This window comes from Erpetoichthys calabaricus, chromosome 6 (assembly GCF_900747795.2).
Source record: "Erpetoichthys calabaricus chromosome 6, fErpCal1.3, whole genome shotgun sequence".
In the NCBI taxonomy this organism is placed as follows: Eukaryota; Metazoa; Chordata; class Cladistia; order Polypteriformes; family Polypteridae; genus Erpetoichthys; species Erpetoichthys calabaricus.
In genome coordinates, this window is record NC_041399.2 from 52863748 (window position 1) to 52885755 (window position 22008).

General features: G+C 40.7%; 1 protein-coding gene across 3 annotated transcripts in view; it reads left to right on the forward strand.

Annotated features, from left to right (window-relative positions):
* The window catches only part of dnajc5b (DnaJ (Hsp40) homolog, subfamily C, member 5 beta), a 67659-nt gene that overhangs the window by 342 nt on the left and 45309 nt on the right, over positions 1-22008 (forward strand). Inside the window, exons 1-2 of one of the 3 annotated variants that reach the window (XM_028803581.2) lie at positions 1457-1572; positions 11671-11793. In XM_028803581.2, coding sequence (XP_028659414.1) covers positions 11687-11793 — 107 coding nt within the window. In that variant the 5' untranslated portion in view covers positions 1457-1572; positions 11671-11686. Of the gene's footprint in view, positions 1-1456; positions 1573-9427; positions 9527-11670; positions 11794-22008 lie in introns of those variants that run through there. The other 2 variants (XM_028803579.2, XM_028803580.2) reach the window with 2 other exon arrangements.

The following is a 22008-nucleotide window of genomic DNA, read 5'->3' on the forward strand; positions in this document are numbered from 1 at the left end:
ATAGAACTGGTCATGTTAGTAGCATTTGTTTGTCAGCAGTAGGACCGTCTTGGCTTAAATGTTGGTCTTGAGTCTCAGCTTCATCACAGATTGGTTGACAGGTTTATTGTTATTATTGTTATAAGTAGTGGCATTGGCATAATACATAGTAATAATATTATCTCCTATTTGTATTTTGCCTTTGTACCCATTAAATCCAGGTACCTTGGTGTATTTATTATTAGATGTAGTAGTAGTAGGAGCAGGAGGAGGAGTTTTGTTGTTGTAGAAATTGTATTAGTGCAATTAGTACATGTATTAAGATAATGTGACATTATTAATGTTACCAGTAACGGTACACTGCATGATAACGTGCAGTAAATACACTTGACTTCAGCTTTCCTAGTTTTCATCCTCTTTCTCTGTACATTTAGCATTTGTTTGCTCAGAGGTTGATACGCTTGCTGCTTGCTGAGCAGCTCTTCATTTCTCCACCCTAGCGGCCCTCTTCTTCTTCTCTTTCATCGGCATCTTTTCACGTTAAAACTGATTAAATCCGTGTTTGTATTGCAATTACTTAGCACGTTTTCTTTCATTTTTCACTTAAGCTTGCACTTAAGTCTTCAATCTGCCTCAAGAATGATTTAAGATATGAAGAGGTAGGGGAAGTGGCGGCGAAGGTGGTAGGGATGAGAACGGCGCCCGTACGCTTGCGCTGCATGGCCTCCCTGCTGGCCGCTGCCAAGAGTTGATTCTACAATAAAATTAAATAAAAATAAACAGAGGAATAACCTTGGCGGTCAATCATCACCCCGAAAGTGGATAAGAGAGGTCACGTAGTATATATGTACCAAATTTCAGGTCAATAGGTCAAACGGTTTGCGAGCTACAGGCGATTTAAAATCCTGGACAGACAAACGGACAGCCACGGTAGCGTATTATATGAGAAGATTTTGTGGCAAACACTTCTTTTTTGTGCAGCTATTGTGCTGTAAAGATAAACAGTTTTTAAAATAAGGGCACTGAGGAAAACACTAAATCACTATACTATCAGGCATCATTATTTTTTTAATCTTATTATCATGCGTTTATGTCAGAATATACAATTTTACATTAAACAAATACTGATTCAGTAATTGACTTCATCTAGTTATTTAAGTTATAAGCCATTAGTTTAAATTGAATAGTACTTAAGTCATCTGAAATTATCAGCCGACTGCCTCTGCATCAGACATCTATGCAGTGAAATTAATGGCTGCCATCACTGAGATCAACACAGTTTGGGTTTCCTTCCATGGCAGCCACAGATCTCCCCGGGCCAGCTGATGGAGCAAAGCAAACAGCTTTAACTCCTCTCTTCTGCTGTAGACTCATACACATCAGGTGGGCCGGGGTGAAACACGAGCAAGTACCCACATCTCCCTGGAAGCTGCCCCATTGGCTGCCTGTGAAATGTGAAGCCATGATTTGATGAATGTTTTATTCATTCTAGCTACAACCCTTCCTCCACCAAGCCGAGCAACCTGACTCCTCTGACCTGTCTAGCTTATCTTTAACAAGCGTCAGAAGAGAGGGCTCTGGCAGGTGCAACAGGTAGAGACTATTATATTTGTTTTAAATTTATATTTATTCTGGTAGAGCTTATCAAAAGGTGGCTATTCATTTATGTTTTGTAAATGTTACTTATGTGGACTACTCATTCGGTATCCAAATATAAAAATGAAAAATGTAAGAGAACAGGTAATTCCATTTTTTATATGAAAACTATTTTGCTAATATCTCACTGCTCTGGAGCTGATTTGATGTGCAAGTGCTTGCTAAACATTTATTTTTTCTGACATTACAGTATAATTGTGTATTAATAGGTTTATAGAGCCATTACTGTCATGTGTACAGAATACAGAGAAATGTATTTGAATAAAATTTAAACACCTGATATTGAGTATTTATCTATTAGATTATTCCAACTGAACAGATTTATGGAATGTTCATTTTTATATATTTAAGGAACAGCAACAGAAGAAGGCAAAAATAATAAAACAGAGTTGACGATGCTTTGTTGTTATCCAGTTCAATTGTTTTATATATAACATTTCCAATCATAATAATTCTAAATGGATCAATGACCTTCAAAAACATAATAAGAGAGATTTAAATTAATCTTCACAGACAGAACAGAAAGGCTCAACCTCCAAAGAGCTGTAAATTTGAAAAGTGGGTTAAAAAATGGATAGGTGGATGGACTGATGGAAAGAGGGACATACAGAATACACTAGAGTGTATTTAAAATGAATTTAGCTTATCAGAAAAGGGGCTTCTCTGTTTATGTGGGGATCTTAATATGACATTATTGACAAATGATTGCTTCATGAGTCTCACATCTAAAAGAAATTCAATTATTTTTGCATGACCCAGCTTCCTCAATGTTACAAGATTTATTATTTCCCCGGCCTGATCTTCATTTGTTTGGAGTTTGCATGTCCTGCCTTTATCCATGTGTCTCTTCTTTTCTCCAAGTACTCTTCTTTCCTCAAATACTGCAAAGATGAGTGAAATTAAATTGGCTCTACATGTGCAAATAGGTCTGTGAACACAAATGTGCTCACAGGTGACTGACTGCAGTACAGTTACTGGTTACCTCTTGTCTTATGCTTCATGCTACCACAATGAACTCTGGCACCTCAAGAGGGTTTGTAAAACAGATTGATGGAGAATCCACACAATGCATTGTGAATCTTTCATCTTTCTATTTTTTTTCCTTGCTTTACCCAGTGGAGCCTATCTGGGCAGCGCTGGCACAAAACAAGAACCTACTCTTGATGAGGTGGGTTTGAAAATGGAATGAATGACCTACTTTTTTGGGTGCATTTACATATGCGAGGGTAAATCAAAAAGTAAAGGAAATTTGAAAATTACACAGTAACAGTAACGGATAGAAGTTGATGCAATGTAACACGTTCGCAAGGGCTTATGGGTACTTCAAACATGCACAGTGCAGTGTTCTGACATCAGTCCAGTTGATGCCAAATTCAAATGAACATGGATGCCCCACTGCAGGATTGCACCATTGTTAAATAACACACCATAGTGAGGTTTCCTTGGGCAGAGGGACTGAAATCTGCTGAAATTCACTGAAGGATACTGGCTCAGTAGGGAAATGAAAACAGCACCATCCATCCATCCATCCATCCATTGTCTCCCGCTTATCCGAGGTCGGGTCGCGGGGGCAGCAGCTTGAGCAGAGATGCCCAGACTTCCCTCTCCCCGGCCACTTCTTCTAGCTCTTCCGGGAGAATCCCAAGGCGTTCCCAGGCCAGTCGAGAGACATAGTCCCTCCAGCGTGTCCTGGGTCTTCCCCGGGGCCTCCTCCCGGTTGGACGTGCCTGGAACACCTCACCAGGGAGGCGTCCAGGAGGCATCCTGATCAGATGCCCGAGCCACCTCATCTGACTCCTCTCGATGCGGAGGAGCAGCGGCTCTACTCTGAGCCCCTCCCGGATGACTGAGCTTCTCATCCTATCTTTAAGGGAAAGCCAAAAAAAAAAAAACAGCACGACTCAGTGAAAAGTTTAGGAATGGGTAGAAAGGTTTAAAGTGAGAGAAACAAGTGTAACTGATGAAGCTCATGCCTTCATCAGAGAAGACCGACAGATTACATTTTCCGTTGTTGCTGCACATTTGGATATCAGCTATGGACCTGCACATGCCACAGTGCATGATGACATGGGGTACCATAAAGTTTGCACAAAATGGGTATCCAAACAGTTTACTGATCCACAAGCCAACATCCTTCAGTGAATTTCAACAGGTTCCATTCATTCTCCCCAAAGAAATCTCACCATGGTGCACTGTTCAACAATGGTGCAATTCCACAGCAGAGAATCCATGTTTATTTGACCTTGGCTTCAACTAGATTAATGACAGAGTACTGCGCAGTGTGTGGTTGAACTACCCATAAGCCATTGTGAATGTGTTGTATTACATCAGCTTCTAACAGTTGCAGTTACTGCGTGATTTTCAAATTGCCTTTACTTCTGATTAAGCCTTGTAAAATAATACATATAAAATAATTCAGCTCCCTGTGAACTGATTACTCCTTTACTTCCAAACCCTCCTCCACATGCGACTCCGACTCCTGATTTTATTGACATTTGGCACACGTATCCTTCGAGGAAACTTGTCAGGACAGTTCAATATTTGCTTAGATATCTCAAGCATGCTGCCATATTTCGAAATTTCAGTATCTCCCTTTGAAAAACACTGATGAATTTTCAAACTTGTCTGTCTTTAAACAGAGAAACATTCTGTGTTACTTCAGTTACAGATTAGTTAACTGGTTCAAATTAACTTTGGGAGAGGTCACTTCAATTTGTATATTTTGTAGACAGACCCCCAGTTCAAGTTAATCAAACACCACAGAAGTGTGTTTAGGAGCTGCTTGTACACCAGCTTACTTCTGCTGCTGTTGGAGATTTAACAATAAAGTAAAATCCACAAAAAAGTAATTTATCTTGAAATTAATGTAAAAGGAAAAAAAGGATGTGTCAACAAACACAAACTCAAATTTTATGTTAGACTATAATCAACCCCACAGACACACTATCCACACATTATAATGATTTAACATTTCTCCAATACTGTAATTTGTTGGCAAAACTCCAGACGGGCTCTCCATCGTGGTCTGAAGCAGCCAACATTTTATATTGAGACTTGAGAGATTTGAGCTCTTCGGGAATGTCTTTCAAAAATGTTATGTTTAAGACATTTGCACGACAATTACTCACAGACTCTCACTCTCCACAAAAACAAACCGCAGTTCAACAGGCAATGCTGTTTGTGCATCAGTAAAATTAGAATCTGATGTCTGTGAAAGCTATTGAGCCATATTTTTTAACTATATGGTGTTCTAAAGTGAAATTTAAAATACAGTGATCCCTCGCTATATCGCGCTTCGCCTTTCGCGGCTTCACTCCATCGCGGATTTTATATGTAAGCATATTTAAATATATATCGCGGATTTTTCGCTGCTTCGCGGGTTTCTGCGGACAATGGGTCTTTTAATTTCTGGTACATGCTTCCTCAGTTGGTTTGCCCAGTTGATTTCATACAAGGGACGCTATTGGCAGATGGCTGAGAAGCTACCCAGCTTACTTTCTCTCTCTCTCTCTCTCTTTCGCTGACGTAGGGGGGTGTGAGCAGGGGGGCTGTTCGCACACCTAGACGATAGGGACGTTTCTACCTTCTGTGTGCAGCTGCTTCCTGAAGGACATGCTGCACGGTGCTTCGCATACTTAAAAGCTCAAAGGGCACGTATTGATTTTTGACTTTGTTTTACTCTGTCTCTCTCTCTCTCTCTCTCTCTATTTCTCTGCTCCTGACGGAGGGGGTGTGAGCTGCCGCCTTCAACAGCTTTGTGCCGCGGTGCTTCGCATACTTAAAAGCAAAACAGCCCTATTGATTTGTTTGATTTACTCTCTGTCTTTCTGACAGACTCTGCTCCTGACGGGCACTCCTTTGAAGAGGAAAATATGTTTGCATTCTTTTAATTGTGAGACGGAACTGTCATCTCTGTCTTGTCATGGAGCACAGTTTAAACTTTTGAAAAAGAGACAAATGTTTGTTTGCAGTGTTTGAATAACGTTCCTGTCTCTCTACAACCTCCTGTGTTTCTGCGCAAATCTGTGACCCAAGCATGACAATATAAAAATAACCATATAAACATATGGTTTCTACTTCGCAGATTTTCTTATTTCGCGGGTGGCTCTGGAACGCAACCCCCGCGATGGAGGAGGGATTACTGTATTTAATTTAATGTTATTCTGTTCTATTACTGGGATTTTTGAATATCACTCACTGTTACAAAAGTATTTAATAAACAAAAATGGGATATCTGACTCTTTGAAGAATCAAATAAATGTAAAATGCTTCAACTTTCAAATCTGTTTAATCACTGTGGCCTCTGGGAGGCATATCAGCACACCAAACCCCCAGACACAACTGCATCACAGCAATCCCAGTTCAATGAAAGTGTTTTTAATTTAAACAAAACCTTCCGCACAGCTCAGCAATACAGAACAACTCTTTTGTTTCTCCTTCACTTTCAAACCCTCCTCCACATGCGACTCCGACTCCTCCTAATCCAAGTGGAGGGCTCACTTTTAACTCTGGACCCAAGAGTACTTCTGGATCAGGCAGGACTGCTACGGTTCTTGAGCTGTCAGTATCCAACAGCTCCCCCTGGTGGAAGAAGGGCAGGCCCCTAGGACTACAACTCTCATGCTGCCCTGCATATGTCCATACTGGGGCTCGCCAGACAGGATGCTGCCACCTAGTGTATGGGGAAACATTCTGCCTGTTACAGGCAGTCATCTACTGTCCTGAGGTTCTAGGTACCCAAATCCAATCTGAGCATCCTTCCAAGGTTGCTGGAACTCCAACCCTAGTGAAGCAGCTGCTGCAGCATCTTCCTATGGCCATGTCCTTGCATGGCAGGGCAATATCACCGCTCCCCAACCATCCTTCATTTCCCATGGCCTTCTGGAGAGGTAAGGGAGTAGGATACACCCTGGCAGGGACACCAGTTGGTCCCTCACGTCACATGTATGCTTTGCCATGTGTACATTTTCTAAATTGTTTTTCAAACTGAGACTGTACAGCAATACACAATTATTCTCAGTTGACTGCCACCCATAATTAGGTGATTGTTTAGTTAGTTGTTGTTGATTAAAATATTTTTTATGAGGTAAAAGTCACTATATAACAATTCATTAGCTGATCAATTTAATTTTTTGTCTCATATCTTTGAATGATCTTGTATCATATTTTATTATCTTGCTGCCATAAAGTGCATTGTTGTTGTTCTTTGTGAAGTGCATTCTCATGGTGCCCTCAGGAAAAAACAGCAAATTAAATATTAATTTATTTTTTGATATAGTTAGGTCCATAATTTTGGCTCTATACACCACAACAATGGTTTTGAAATGAAGAAATAATTACATGATTGAAGTGTAGACTTTCAGCATTAATTCAATAGGTTTAACAGAAATGTTGTATGAGCCATTTAAGAATGGTAGAAATTTTTATACATGGTCCCCCCATTTCCAGGGGGTGACAAGTTGTTCCAAAGCCAGGTGTGAGCAGTTCCCTCATTATTTCATTAACTATTAAGCAGGTAGAAGGTCTGAGGTTGATTCCAAGCTATCACTGTGACCTCTCAACATGAGGTCCAAAGAGCTGTCCATGCAAGTAAAAACAAGACATCATTAGGCAGGGAAAACAAAACAAAGCTACCCAAGGGACAGCAGAACCACGAGGAGTGGTCAAATCAACCATATGGTACATTCTTAAAAAGAAGGAACACACTGGTGAACTCAGCAACACCAGAAGCCCTGGGCAACCATGGAAAACAACTGAGCTGGATGATTGCAGAATTCTTTCCTTGGTGAAGAAAAACCAATTCACAACATATAGATAACCCAAGAACACTCTCCAGGAAGTAGATCTATCATTGCCAAAGTCTACAAAAGAAAACTTCACAAAAGAAAAGACAGAGGGTTTACCACAAGGTGCAAACCACTGGTAGACCTCAAGCATAGGAAGGACGGACTAGACTTTGACAGATTTGGAACAGTATTTTTTGGACAAATGTAATTAAGATCAATATGTACCAGAATGATGCACAGAGAAGAATATGGAGAAGAGAACGGCTTATGATCTGTAGTATACCACATCATCTGTGGAACATGGTGAAGGCAGTGTTATGGCATGGGCATTCGTGATTGCAGTAATGAGAAAACAAAACAAATAAAAAGGTTTGGGGGAGCCACCCCGTATATTGACAGGCAAGACAAATTAATGCAATGAGTACTCATCAAAGACTGAGTCCCAATCGACTGAGGAATAAAGGATGTGGGTTTTTATAGTGGCTGTGCAGGAAAAGAGTGTTCTGTTTTGGGAATGGCGGAAAATGAGGTCAGTAGGAGAGTGTGATCTTGAGAAGAGGGCAGAAGTTTGTGCTGGTTTAATTGGGTTTCCCTTCTGTTTATCTGTGGAAAAGGGAGAAGAGAGATTAGTGCACTTCAACAACCCTCGAGCTGACATCTTACCCTCTGTTAAGCCCTTTGACTGCCTCCCATGCGCATGTGTGTTTACTGGTGTTTATTGATGATGTGAATACTCACAAAAGTTGTAAGATGATTTCTGAAGTGTAAAGGCTACACTGTCTGCTCAGATTCATCCAAATGCTGCAAAACCGATAGGATGATGCTTCACAGTACAGATGAACAATGAGTCAAAACATACTGTGACAGCAAACCAAGTGCTTTTCAAGGGAAAGAAGTGGAAGATTCTTCAATAGCCAAGTCAATCAATTGATCTCAATTTAACCGGTCACGCATTTCACTTGGTGAAGACAAAACTGAAGGCAGAAATTCCTACAAACAAATACACCTGAAGATAGCTGCAGTAAAGGCCTGGGAAAGTATCACTAGAGTGGAAACCCAGCAGTCATTGATGGCAAAAGATTTTTAACCAAGTATTGAAAATGATCGTTAAATTCATGATTATGTTAGTTTGTCCTACTATTTTTGAGGCCCTGAAAATGGGGGGACCATGTACTGTATAATATTGACCGTCATTCCTAAATGGCTCATATGATATTTTTGTTAAAACCCTTAAATTAAAACTGCAAATCTACACTTCAATTTTGATTGCTTCATTTCAAGTTCTATGTGGTGGCGCACAGAGCCAAAATTATGAAAATCATATCACAGTCCAAAAGGTTATGGTCCTGACTATATGATGGACAAGATGGTGACACAGTTATTAAAAGCTGCTGCATCAGAAATCAAGAGACCTGTGATTAATTCCAAACCTTCATAATGTCTGAGTAGAGTCTTGTCAAGAAAACCAGACTCCCTGCCCACTAATGAAACCCCAGTAAGGTCAACAATGGACTGGAGACACTCAGATGATAAAAACAATTTAAATTGGCAGACAGTTTAAAGAAGTTGAAGATTATGTAATGAACTGAACAGAAAAATGACAAAAGCACAATTTTGGTCTAATTTTGCACAATAACCTCAGCTTTTGAAATGGGAGGGTTTCTGAAGTTCTCGTATTAAGACCGAAACTAAATAATTTTCTAATTTCCTATAAATAACATGAGAAAAACTTGAACTAAACAGTTTTCCAATTTTTGTTTGTGAGAGGATGAAAACTGAACTGCTTTATTACTCAGATATTATGGTTTGAAATGTTATTAGATTTAGACTCTGTTTAGATAAAAGTGTGAAACTTAAGATATATAAGGAAATATTAACTATGTAAAGACATGTATATTTTATTATATGTTTAATGAGTAATTAGATATAAAATAGAAATTGCTTATTTCAAGTATTACACCATCTAGGAAGTGAAAGTCCATGGGAGGAACAAAAAGTTGCACCATTTTTTTTCTTACAAAAACTGAAAGAAATTTGTAAAATACAGCGATTATCTTGACAATAGAGAGGAAAGTCTGAATCTGTGTCATTGTTGCTGAACTGGTGTAAGAATACTATTTTAACATTACTTATATATTGTATGTAATCCTTTATCTTTGTACTTTATTTCTGTGCTTCAATTTTAATATTAATTTGGTCTAGATATATACCTTTGTCTGGTCTCAGAGGTTCAGGTGGGAGGGTGTTAACTTAGGGGTTTCATAGGAGGGCTTAGGGTGTGTTTGAAAGTCTCACAAATTCAGGTCTGAGACAATGGCCTACACAAGGTAATCAAATGTGCTAAAGTCTCAGCTAGGACCAGACATCTGGAACTACAGCATGAACCTTAAGGGCTCTAATATCATCATTGCCTCCATATCTCTCACCCTTTAGCATGGGAAAGAGAGCCAGATAATCTGGGTATCCCTCCAGGCCCGGATCTAGACAGACTGAATCATCTTCTTGAATTCATAGAAGTGTTTCCAGGTACTATGATTTTCTCCTTAAATCCCAAAGATGTGCAAGATATAATTAATCTGCCACTCTAAATTGTCCCATTACGTGCGGGTGGGTGTGCTGTCATTCCACCCAGTATTGCTTTCTACAGTTCTACATTTTAAGGGCTTCATTTCTGTTAACTATATACCTTTCTTATGTATGTGTACATTGTTTATCTTTTGTGTTCTATTAGTTTTTCTTTGCATGTAACTACTTCTTTGGCATCTTCTAAAACACTTTGAGCTACATCCTTTGTATGAAAATGTGCTTGAGAAACAAATGTCATTGTTGTTGTTCTGACTTATGTTTGGTAATGCTGAGACAAGCTCTGTCTTATAACAAATCGGTAACGTACAAAACACTACTAATATAGACAGGTGATTGATTTTATATCTAAGACTAGCTGTCCTCTGTGGCTTTGCCAGCATAGTAGTGAAACAGGACAAACTTTAAAAATCAATAATAACAAATGTAATAATTTGTATTGAGAAGAATTTATATTGATAGTGTGGTGGACGACTGGGGGCTAATGCCCAGCCAGGACTCCTGGAAGGACAGGGAGAGGGATTATACCTTCCCTGGGCCACGGGAGGGGAGCCGCCCTGGTTTGTATGGGGGCCATGGGAACCGAGCATGGAAGCTCAACCCTATTTAGGCCCGTGGTCACCACTGGGAATGGCCCGAAGGATTGTGGAGCCCTGGATGCCAACACTTCTGCCCCACCCGGAAGTGCTGGTGGAAGGAATTCTAGGGACACCCGGAAGTTTGTCAGAGAGCACCTGGAGCACATGCGGGTGATTATAAAAGAGGCCACCTCCCTCAAGCAGGAAAACCGGAGTCGGGAGGAAGAAGGCATCGCTCAGGAGGACTGGAGGAAAGGCGGCCGGAGAAGTCCAGAAGGGAGTGAAACGGACTCGGAAAGTTGTTTGGTGCATGAACACTGTGATGTGTGCTGGACTTTAAATAAAACGTGTGTGAATTCGGGACATCTTGTGCCTGCGTGTTTGTGTCCAGGCTGATTTACCACAATAGCTTTCATATCCGAGGGCCTCTTGATATACAATAATTTTGGTTTTGCTCTCAGGGGTGAGAATGTAGCTGTGATATCTTTGCCAAAAATGTAAAAAGTTGGCAGGGTATTTCTGGCCTAGTGGAAGGTAGGTACGCTCCAACGTGAAACGTTGCCACTGTATCTGATCGTGTTCAGCTCTGATGAGAGAACATCCCCCATGTAGGGAGAAAAACACGTGGCCATGATACCTCTGCCAATGCGCAGGTAACATCTAAAACACACGTAGCTGTGATCTTTCTCTCAAAAACATCAAACGTTACTCTTTAACAATCTCTAGATGATAATGTCTGCTGAAGGAACAGGTATCGCTAGCTAAGCAGAGGCAAGGTACGCTCCAACACGTGGTGAGAGGGGGAGCAACTCGAACCGAGGCTGGCGCGTGAGTGAGGATGGCTCCACCACCCTCCCCTTGGCCAGGAGCGTCTCTCTCGAATTTGTGCAGATAAATTGGTGCCGCAACTGAACTATAATACTTAATACGGAATGTTCAAGCAAATTATAGAAAAAACCCTGATCTAAATCCATTAAGTAGTTCTCTCACGAAAAGCGGACAGACAGACAGACGTTTAATTTTATATATATAGAGATGTTCCTAACAAATATATTGTTGCATTTCTCTCTTTGTTTTGTCATGTTTAGGTAATGCTCAGATAACATGGCTGAGCAAAGACAAAGGGCCCTCTCCACCTCAGGAGAAGCACTGTACCAAATTTTGGGCTTAGAGAAAGGTTCTGCACACGAGGAGATAAAGAAATCCTACAGGTAAGTGGTTTAAAGATGTCCATCACAGACAAATTTGTTGTGAGTTTTCTTCTAAAGCACAATAATGAATTTTACATTACGCAGAAAATGCAAATAGCCTTTCTGAATGTGTAAGGATATGGAGTTCAATAACATCTAAAGAATATTCTGCAGAAAAGTGACCTTTTAAAGCACCATTCTGCAAAATCAGGATGTTGCAATATAGTCTTAGCAGATCAATGTGGCTGCTGATCTCAGTCAACTTAATCAACCTCTTCAAGTGTTTAAATTGATTAAATTCCTGACTGGGTGGTCTTTCTCAGTCTTTTTAGTCATAAATACTTCGCATTTTACAGAACTATCAAATGACTCGGCTAGGGTGTTTGTAAACTTTGTTGCCAGCATTTTATTGTTACCTTTCTAATGCAATTATTTTAATTGTTTGATGAAATCACATTGTGAGTGGGCATATTATAAAAGGCAGTGACGTAACCAGGAGCTAGGATTGCTGGCTCCGTGGAGTTTACTTCTCTCTGTGGCCATATAAATCTGGTATAGGGGTGCTGGGTTTCTTCCAATAGTGCAAAAACATGTACTGTATAATTGACTAAAGAATTAAAATCTGTCATTTGTGAAAGTTAGTTCTTTTTTATATCTATATGGTACATTTGATGTTTACAAGTTCTATACAGTTTTACTAATAAGGCTGGCATCACAACTCACAATGTCTAATTGAAGGTGATGTCAAAGTAGACATCTGATCTCAATGTCCGAGCATGTCAGATCACACAAGTCGAAATTGCAGGGCATGACAAATTAGTTGACTCTGTGCAGACTTTTCAGTTCAGTATCGCATTCCTAAAGTATTGGGAGCTCGCCCCTTTGTCTGTCAGCGAATAACGTGCAGTTTGACTGTGCCACCGGTATACAAATGCTTTCCAGGTATGGTCAGTGCAGCTGCAAATGCTGCCATTTTTGTTTCTTTTTTCCATCATGTTGTTATACATAAAACATAAGTCATTAGACAGACAAGCCTCTCTACTGTTTGCTAGGCCTAAAAAATTGAGACTCACTTTTTCCTAGTTGAAGTGAGTCGCTGGGGAGGTCAAACTACACGACTTATGGTCACGGGAGCATGGCGTACTACTCTCAACTTGGTAGGATTATGTAAATAAAGTCTGTGACAGAAAGTCTATGGAAAAATAGTGTGACAGGGCCTTAAGACACAATAACATTCATCCATCCATCCATCCATTTTCCAACCCGCTGAATCCGAACACAGGGTCACGGGGGTCTGCTGGAGCCAATCCCAGCCAACACAGGGCACAAGGCAGGAAGCAATCCTGAGCAGGGTGCCAACCCACCGCAGGACACACACAAGCACACCCACACACCAAGCACACACTAGGGCCAATTTAGAATCGCCAATCCACCTAACCTGCATGTCTTTGGACTGTGGGAGGAAACCGGAGCGCCCGGAGGAAACCCACGCAGACACGGGGAGAACATGCAAACTCCACGCAGGGAGGACCTGGGAAGTGAACCCAGGTCCCCAGATCTCCCAACTGCGAGGCAGCAGCGCTACCCACTGCGCCACCGTGCCGCCCATAACATTCATTAAAACCCAAATATATCATGCAATTAAACACACAAAAATCATATAGAATACAAAACTACCATTTAACATGAAGATGGATATACTCAAATACTGTATATATGAAAATCACTCTATCTTAGAACTAGATAGAACTTCAGGGGGTTATATGGCATTTTACAGAAGCTTTTTAAATAAATTAATACATAAATAGATAGGTAAGTAGGTACGTAAATAAATATTTTTTCTATAAAGCAGGTTCGTAAACCTACTAATGATTATTATATAAGTTAATGTCTGATTTTACTCTGGCCCCACAAAGGGGGCATCTACCGGTTCTCTTGTGAAGCAAATATCTTCCAACAACTCTGCAGTCTCGTTTTATGAACATGAAGTAAAATTTGATTAAAACTGACAGTAATGCTAGGAACCACTGCAGTACAGAGAAAAGAAAAACAGAATGGAAAAAAACAATTAATATTTAAACATTAGAATTAATCCATATTCTAAGAGGTAGCATGAGAAGTCTCAATGACCACTACAACGGGCCACACAATACCAAAACAAGAGTCTTTGCTGTTTATTTAAGTGGGGAACCTGATTTGGTCTCTCTAATGCAAAGAGGTAGATTATTAGTGTTTGTGTGTCCTATTTGTAAATGTTAAAATCTCATTATACTGTTATCAGAGTGTACCATCTAGCAGAGGTGTCAAACTCAGATCCTGAAGGGCTACAGTAGCAGGTTTTTGTTCCAGCCACTTTCTTAATTAATAACCAACTGTTGCCAAGAGATGTCTACCTAACTTAAATCCATCTGCACTTGTGTGTCATTCATAAATACTTTTTTTCATAAAATGTTTGGAAAAAAAGGGAAAGTAAAGGAAATTGTGGTCTGCTCCTGTCTGCAAAACATGTTGATGGTGCTCTCAGAAAAAAAGAAATCAATAATTCCATCTGGTGTGGCAGAATGAGAGCACTAACAAACCATTAAATAGTGAGTTTCATTAACAGCAAGAATTGCCTTCTAATTAAGTAATTTGTTGAAGCAAAGATGGTGGCTATCCAGGGACTGAGTTGGAAACCACTGAGCTAACTGATGATCTGTTGGCTTGCTTTGCATTTCAATATTGTTGGGCTGCTGGTCAAAGAAATTCAAAGAATTAAAGGTTCTGAACCTTAAAAAAGTCTAGATTAGCTTAAGTCACCCTAATTTGGGGTGTTAATAAGAAATGTAATGAATAACTTCATGAGCAGAGGTATATAATAAACAAGAACCATAGCATCATACACTTGAAATATTAAAATGTGTGCATCTATTTAAATGTTTAAAGTCTAAACATATACATTTAATTGTAATAGAAATTTGTCATTTTTTGACCCTCTGATAGAGGTCCACAGAGGGTTAGATCCTTATAGTAAAGATCAAAAATCAAAAATCAAATAAATATAAAACAAAAAAATACAAAATAATATCATATTCATAACCGCCCACATGCAAATATATGGCATTTGTAAACATCTGCGAGTGGCATTTAAGAGGGCCAGGACCACCGGTAAAGAATCAAATATCAAAAATATTATCATACTTGTGATCAGCAACCTTGACATTGCATAAAATTCATAAAAGTCATAACTGTAGTATGTAAAACAACTGTTTAGCAGAAATCAAATGACATCATAGTTTGACAGTCAAGCATTTTCATATTCTGCTCTTCTGGATACATAAGAAACTGTAATCATTTTAGCTATGAGTTTCCACGGAGGGAATACTGAAACCATAAAAAATAATCATATAAAAACAACAAAAATACTTTTATTTAAAAATATTGCCATAACAGAACACACAATAAGGAGTAAAAAAACCTCCAGAGTGGACTTCCAGTTTATATCCTTAAGGCAAAGAAAACAGAAAATCAAGGATGACATTCCTTCATCTGGTCATACTGGTCTGCCATCTTCAGTGGTTGGTATCCATTCACCGCTATTGGGTGGATCTTCAGGGCTATGTAGCCTGGAGTCTTTAAGGAGTTTGTGATGCCTGCAGAGGATTAAAGGTTGGCTCAAAGGACTTTTTGCAGTTTGTTGTTGTTAAGTCAAGTTGACTTTATTGACCTGTGTGCATTGACTGATTTATCTGTTCAGTCAACTCTCTGGGCCAGCTTCCTCCATGCCTTTCTGTCTTGAGCAGCAAACTCAAGCCTGTGTCATTTTCGATGGTATCTATCCAGTGTGCTTGTTGTCATCCTGGCTTCCTTGTTCCACTGACTTTTTCACGCATAATTCCTTTCTCTAGACTGTTGGAATACATCACATATCCACTAAAAATCAGTCTTATCTTGGCGATCTTTCCTTCTGGAGTGATGTCTGTCTTGATGCCACTTAGGAATTTCAATGTCCACAGTATGCAAAGTAGCTTTCTTCATCACTGTTAATTCAAACACATCAATCTTTTATCTGTCTGCTGTTTTCAAAGTCCAACTGTCATGGCCATACGCAGTGACAGGATCTAAAAGTGCAGACAAGTCTGAATTTAATAACAAAACTGATATTTTTGTTTTCCAGATCTAGTTCATTCTCATCATTGCACTTCGATACAAAGCTATGCATTGTTCGACCTTCACCACATTGGTCAGTTTTGTATCACAGGAAAATAAATTGTTCAACTTATTCAATTTCTTCATCATCAATCTTTATGTTAACTGGCCCATATGCCGTTGTCATGCTTTGGGTCTTTTTGATGTTCAGGTGCAGGCCCAATGTCACGCTTGCTTTTCTAACTTGCTTGACCAGCTCTCCAAGGTCTATCACATTTTATGTAAACATATTTCTTATGTTGATTGCATATGCATATTTATGCATATTTTCTTATTCAAATTTCTGATGTTACGGCCACAGATTTTTATGTCTTTTTTTTGACTGATTGACATCCAGTTTTCCAAAGATCATTTAATTCTATGTGTACATAGTACCATGACATTTCCCACTGTCATGACTCCGCAGAACAGCTGACAAAATAAATAAAAAGTATACTTAGCATGCAATACACACACACACACACACACACACACACACACACACACACATATACATATATATATATATATAGGCACGGTGGCGCAGTGGGTAGCGCTGCTGCCTCACAGTTGGGAGACTTGGGGACCCGGGTTCGCTTCCCAGGTACTCCCTGCGTGGAGTTTGCATGTTCTCCCCGTGTCTGCATGGGTTTCCTCCGGGCGCTCCGGTTTCCTCCCACAGTCCAAAGACATGCAGGTTAGGTGGATTGGTGATTCTAAATTGGCCCTAGTGTGTGCTTGGTGTGTGGGTGTGTTTGTGTGTGTCCTGCGGTGGGTTGGCACCCTGCCCGGAAATGGTTCCTGCCTTGTGCCCTGTGTTGGCTGGGATTGGCTCCAGCAGACCCCCGTGACCCTGTGTTCGGATTCAGCGGGTTGGAAAATGGATGGATGGTTATATATATATAGTGTATATATCCATCTTAATAAATGGATCAGTGTCTGTGTGTCCTCCTGGTTGCTATGTCTTTATCATTCCAAAAGATGGTGCTTCACAAACATTTTTAGTAATAAAATGTATTGCATTTGTCATTCCAATAAATTGTGCTAACTTCAAAATGGTCCCTGTAGGCCTTACCTCAACATTCTAAATATAAGAATATTTCTTAGCAAACCGTTAAGAATAAATCAAAACAAAGATATCTTGACAAGATGATAAGGGGGTGGAATGAAAACAAACAAGAATGCAAATTGGCATTACCCACACTCCACTAGATTGGTTCAGGTCCTACCTCTCAGGCTACACTGTTTGTTCAGCTTAAAACTTTCACATCCCAACCCACCGCTGTTATTTCTGGTGTGCCCCAGGGCTCTGTCCTGGGGCCCCTCCTTTTCATTATTTACCTCCTTCCCCTTGGTAATATCTTTCGTAAATATAACATTAGCTTCCACTGTTATGTTGATAACACCCAGCTCTATCTCACTAGCAAACCTACTGCTTTGTTTCCACCCTCCTCACTTAATGATTCCATCCATCCATTTTCCAACCCGCTGAATCTGAACACAGGGTCACGGGGGTCTGCTGGAGCCAATCCCAGTCAACACAGGGCACAAGGCAGGAACCAATCCCGGGCAGGGTGCCAACCCACCGCAGCACTTAATGATTGCATAGCAGAAATTAAATCCTGGTTTTCTTCAAATGTTATTAAATTAAATAGTGACAAAACTGAGGTTCTCCTCATTGGTACAAAATCAACATTATCCAAAACTGATAATTTTTCATTTGTTATTGATAATTCCACTGTCTCCCCTTCCCCACAGGTTAAGAGTCTGGGTGTCACCCTTGACAGTACTTTATCCTTTCAGTCCCACATCAATAACATCTCCCAGTCTGCATATTTCTACTTGCATAACATTAATCGTATTCGCCCCTCCCTCACTCCACACACCACTGCTATTCTTGTTCATAGCCTTGTCACTTCTCGTCTGGATTATTGCAATTTCCTTTTCTTTGGTCTTTCTTGCAAATCTCTTTATAAGCTTCAACTAGTCCAGAATTCAGCTGCCCGCATCATTACTAGAACCCCCTTTATTCACCATATCACTCCCGTCTTGCAGCATCTTCATTGGCTTCCAGTTAAGTTCCACATTCAATTCAAAATTCTTCTGTTAACTTTTAAGGCTATAAATAACCTTGCCCCTCCATATCTGTCTGACCTCCTCCATGTTGCCATTCCCTCCTGTACCCTTCGATCCTCTTCATCCATCCACTTGACTGTCCCCTTCGTCCATCTTAACACCATGAGGAGTAGGGCATTCAGTTGCTCTGCTCCCCAGCTCTAGAACTCACTTCTATCTGAGCTTAGAAATATTGAATCATTTTCACTTTTCAAATCTAAACTTAAAACTCATTTGTTTAAGACTTTTCTCTTTAATTACAATTGCTCTGTCTGATTTTAATTTTTGTATTTTAGTTTTGTTTATAATCTGTGTTTTATTTATTGTTCGGTGTCCTTGAGTGTTTAGAAAGGCGCCTACAAATAAATAAAATGTATTATTATTATTATTATTATTATTAAAAGAAAAATACAAGAAACTATTCAATATAAGAAAACCCAGAAGAAAAATGTTAACTAAACCTGGCAAGTTAAAGGGGGAACTGAATACTAAATAAAAAAAAGGGATACAAAAGGTAACATTAGGAAAGAGCAGTTATGACAAACCTAATACTAAATTAGTAATACTAGAAATACTAAAACAACACACAAAACTAATTAGCAGAAAATAGTCATATCACAATTAAACCTTATATACTAAAGCCAGAATCAAAAAACAAAACCTAAAAACCCAATTAGCACAAAATACATACATATTATTTTTATTATTATTATTATTGTTATTATTATTATTTCTAAAGCACATATTAAAGGGCAGGGGGACCAGAGGCAAATATCACAGAGAGGACCTGTAAGCAAACCAAGACAAGTTGGGGAGCATGCACTGGTACAGTGCGTTGCCACACCCGCTACAGGACAAAACAACTTGGGATCCCGGTTTGCAACCCCCCAGGCAGACACACAGTCCAGTCCCACCCTCCGGAAATTACCCTCTATCTGCCATAGCCAGGTGTTACATGGGTGACCCCTTGGCATGGTCCAGCCACTCGGGTCCCAAACAATGAGGATCTTACGAGCTGGATCACCCTCTGTGAAACGTGCCACATGGCTGTAGTGCTGTAACTAATGCTCTCTCACAATGCAGGTAATGTGCCTCATTCGTGACTTTATGAGTAACCGCTCATTCGACACAAAGTCAAACCAACTGTACCCAAGGATTTTCCAGAGAGACACAGTACCAAAGGACTCCAGTCTTTGTCTCAGGTCACTGGACAGTGTCCATGTCTAGCAACCATGTAGCAAGACAGGAAGCACCAGGACTCTAAAGACTTGGACCTTTGTCCTTTTGCATAGATATCAATGCCACACACCCCTTTCCAGCGACCTCATGACACCCCATGCTCTCCCAATCCATCTACTGTCTTCATAGGAAGAATCACCAGAGACATGAATGTCACTGCCAAGGTAAGTAAACTTCTCAACAAGGTCGACACTCTCTCCACAAACAGACACACTGCTGATGATTGTGCCCAAGAGGTCATTAAAGGCCTGGATCTTGGTTTTTATCCAGGACACTCGCAAGCCCAGACACTCAGACTCCTCGCTCAGTCTCTCGAGCTCCCCGATCAGAGCCTCCATTGACTCCGTGAAGATCACAGCATCGTCAGCAAAGTCAAGATCTGTGAACCTTTCTTCATCAACAGATGTTCCACAGCCGCTGGACCCCACGACCTTGCCCAACACCCAGTCCATACAAGCATTGAACAGTGTAGGAGCAAGAACACACCCTTGACGAACCCCAGAATCCACTGGGAAACAGCACTCACAGTACCAGTGTACAGGTCAGCCATGATATCCAGCAACCTCGAGGGGAACCCGTGAATCCTCAGGATGTCCCACAGGGCAGCTTGATCAACTGAGTCGAACACTTTGTGAAAATCGACAAAGGCTGCAAAGAAACAATATTTGTGTTTGCGCTCCATGAGAACCCTCAGTGCCAGGATGCGGTCGATGGTAGACTTCTTAGGCGTAAAACCAGACTGTTCTGGTCGCTGGTAGGTGAGCAAGTGATCATGGATTCTATTGAGGACGACCCTAGCAAGGACCTTACCCAGCACCGAGAGCAGTGTTATCCCCCTGTAGTTGCTGCAATCCAGGCAATCACCCTTCCCTTTCCAGATAGGGATGACAAGTCCCGTTTTCCAGTCAGTTGGGATGATGCCAGTCTCCCAAATGGAAGCAAAGATTGCTTGCAATGCCAGGAGGACAGCCTTACCACCAGCCTGGAGAAGTTCACCCCGGATACCACAGATCCCTGAAGCTTTTCCCCCCCTCAGCTGGTTCACCACCTGTGCAATCTCAGTGAGACTGGGTGGTTCACAGCTAATTGGTGGATCAGCCTCAAGAACCGTGGACCCGGAGATATCCAACGTCCTAGCCGGAGGATCAGCTTTGAACAACTGCTCAAAGTAGCCAGCCCAGCGGGTCACAACTGCAGTGTCATCCGTAAGGACCGTTCCATCAGCTGCCCTGACTATGACACTCCGAGGAACAGATTCAGATGTGCGTAATGCTTCGATTCCTCTGTAAGCAGGACGTGGGTCACTAGACCACAGATGGTGTGTCACTTGCTCACAGATTCCTCTAACAAACGCATCTTTATCTGCCCTCAGAGCCCTCGCAGCCATCCCTCTCAGTTCCTGGTACAGACCAGTTGCCATTGAGCCGTGCGCTACGACTCCTCTCGATGATATCATCTCGCAGAGCACCCTGGATATCATCGAGAGGAGTCACAGCGCACGGTGAGCAAACCCACTCCTTATAATACCTTCAGGTTACTATGTTCAGTATATACAGTTTAAGTTGTTTTTTATCAATCTGTTTCTCTGTCTACTATTGTTTCATACAATTTAAGATGGCAATTTCCTCTATAAAAAGAGGCCTGGTGACACTACAAGACTATTAGCACATCTGATTCAGCTAGACCTGTAAGACTCTGTAGTTTTCATGCCACATTACCTTGCAATTCACCCTCTTTCTTCTTATGCCTTTTGAATTTTCTTTATATATTTTGCTTTGTAGTTTTCTCTTTTTACATTACTTTTGTGACTGTTTTGTGCTAATTAGGACCTAGTTGATCTGTGGCTAGGTTACTGAAGTAGGCTCTGGGATGCTCAAGTACACTATATGGCCAAATGTAAGTGGACTCCCCTCCAAATTACTGAGTTCAGCTATGTCAGCCTCACCCATTGTTAGCAGGTGCATAAGATATGGCCATGCCATTTCTATTGACAAACATTAGTAGTAGAATAGGTCTTACTGAAGAGCTCAGTGACTTTAAATATGACACTGTCAGTCAGTACAAGAAATTTCAGCTCTGCTACATCTTCTCTATCAAAGTGCTATTATTGTGATGTGGAAGCATCAAGGAGTACCAGCAGCTCAGTCACAATGTGGTAGACGGCACAAATTCACAGAGCGGGTCTGCTGAGGGCTGAAGCACATATCATATAAAAGTTGACAATCCTCTGCTGCCTTACTTAAAATATACTTCCAAACTGCCTCTGGAAGCAACATCGGAACTCACAAGAACTGTGAATCAGTGGATTCATGAAACGGGTTTCCATGGACAAGCAGCTCCACACAAGCCTAAAAATTACTATGTGCAATGCTTTGTGTCAGCTGGAGTGTTGTAAAGTATAGAGCCATTGGAGTTTGAAGCACTGGAAACATTACCCCTCACTAACTGGAAGTTTGATGGATGAATCTGGGCTTGGTGGATGCCAGGAGAACGCTAAATTCCTAGACTTCACCGTGCCTACTGCAAAGTTCTAAGGAGGAGAATAATCTGGGGCTGTTTTCCCGGGTTTGGGCCAGGCCTCTTGGTTCTAGTGAAGGGTGCTTTTAATGTTACAGGATACAAAGACATTTTAGACAATTGTGCACTTCCAGCTTTGCAGGAGGCTCTTTTCTGTTCCAGCATGATTATGCCTCTTGTGCACAAAGCCCAGTCCTT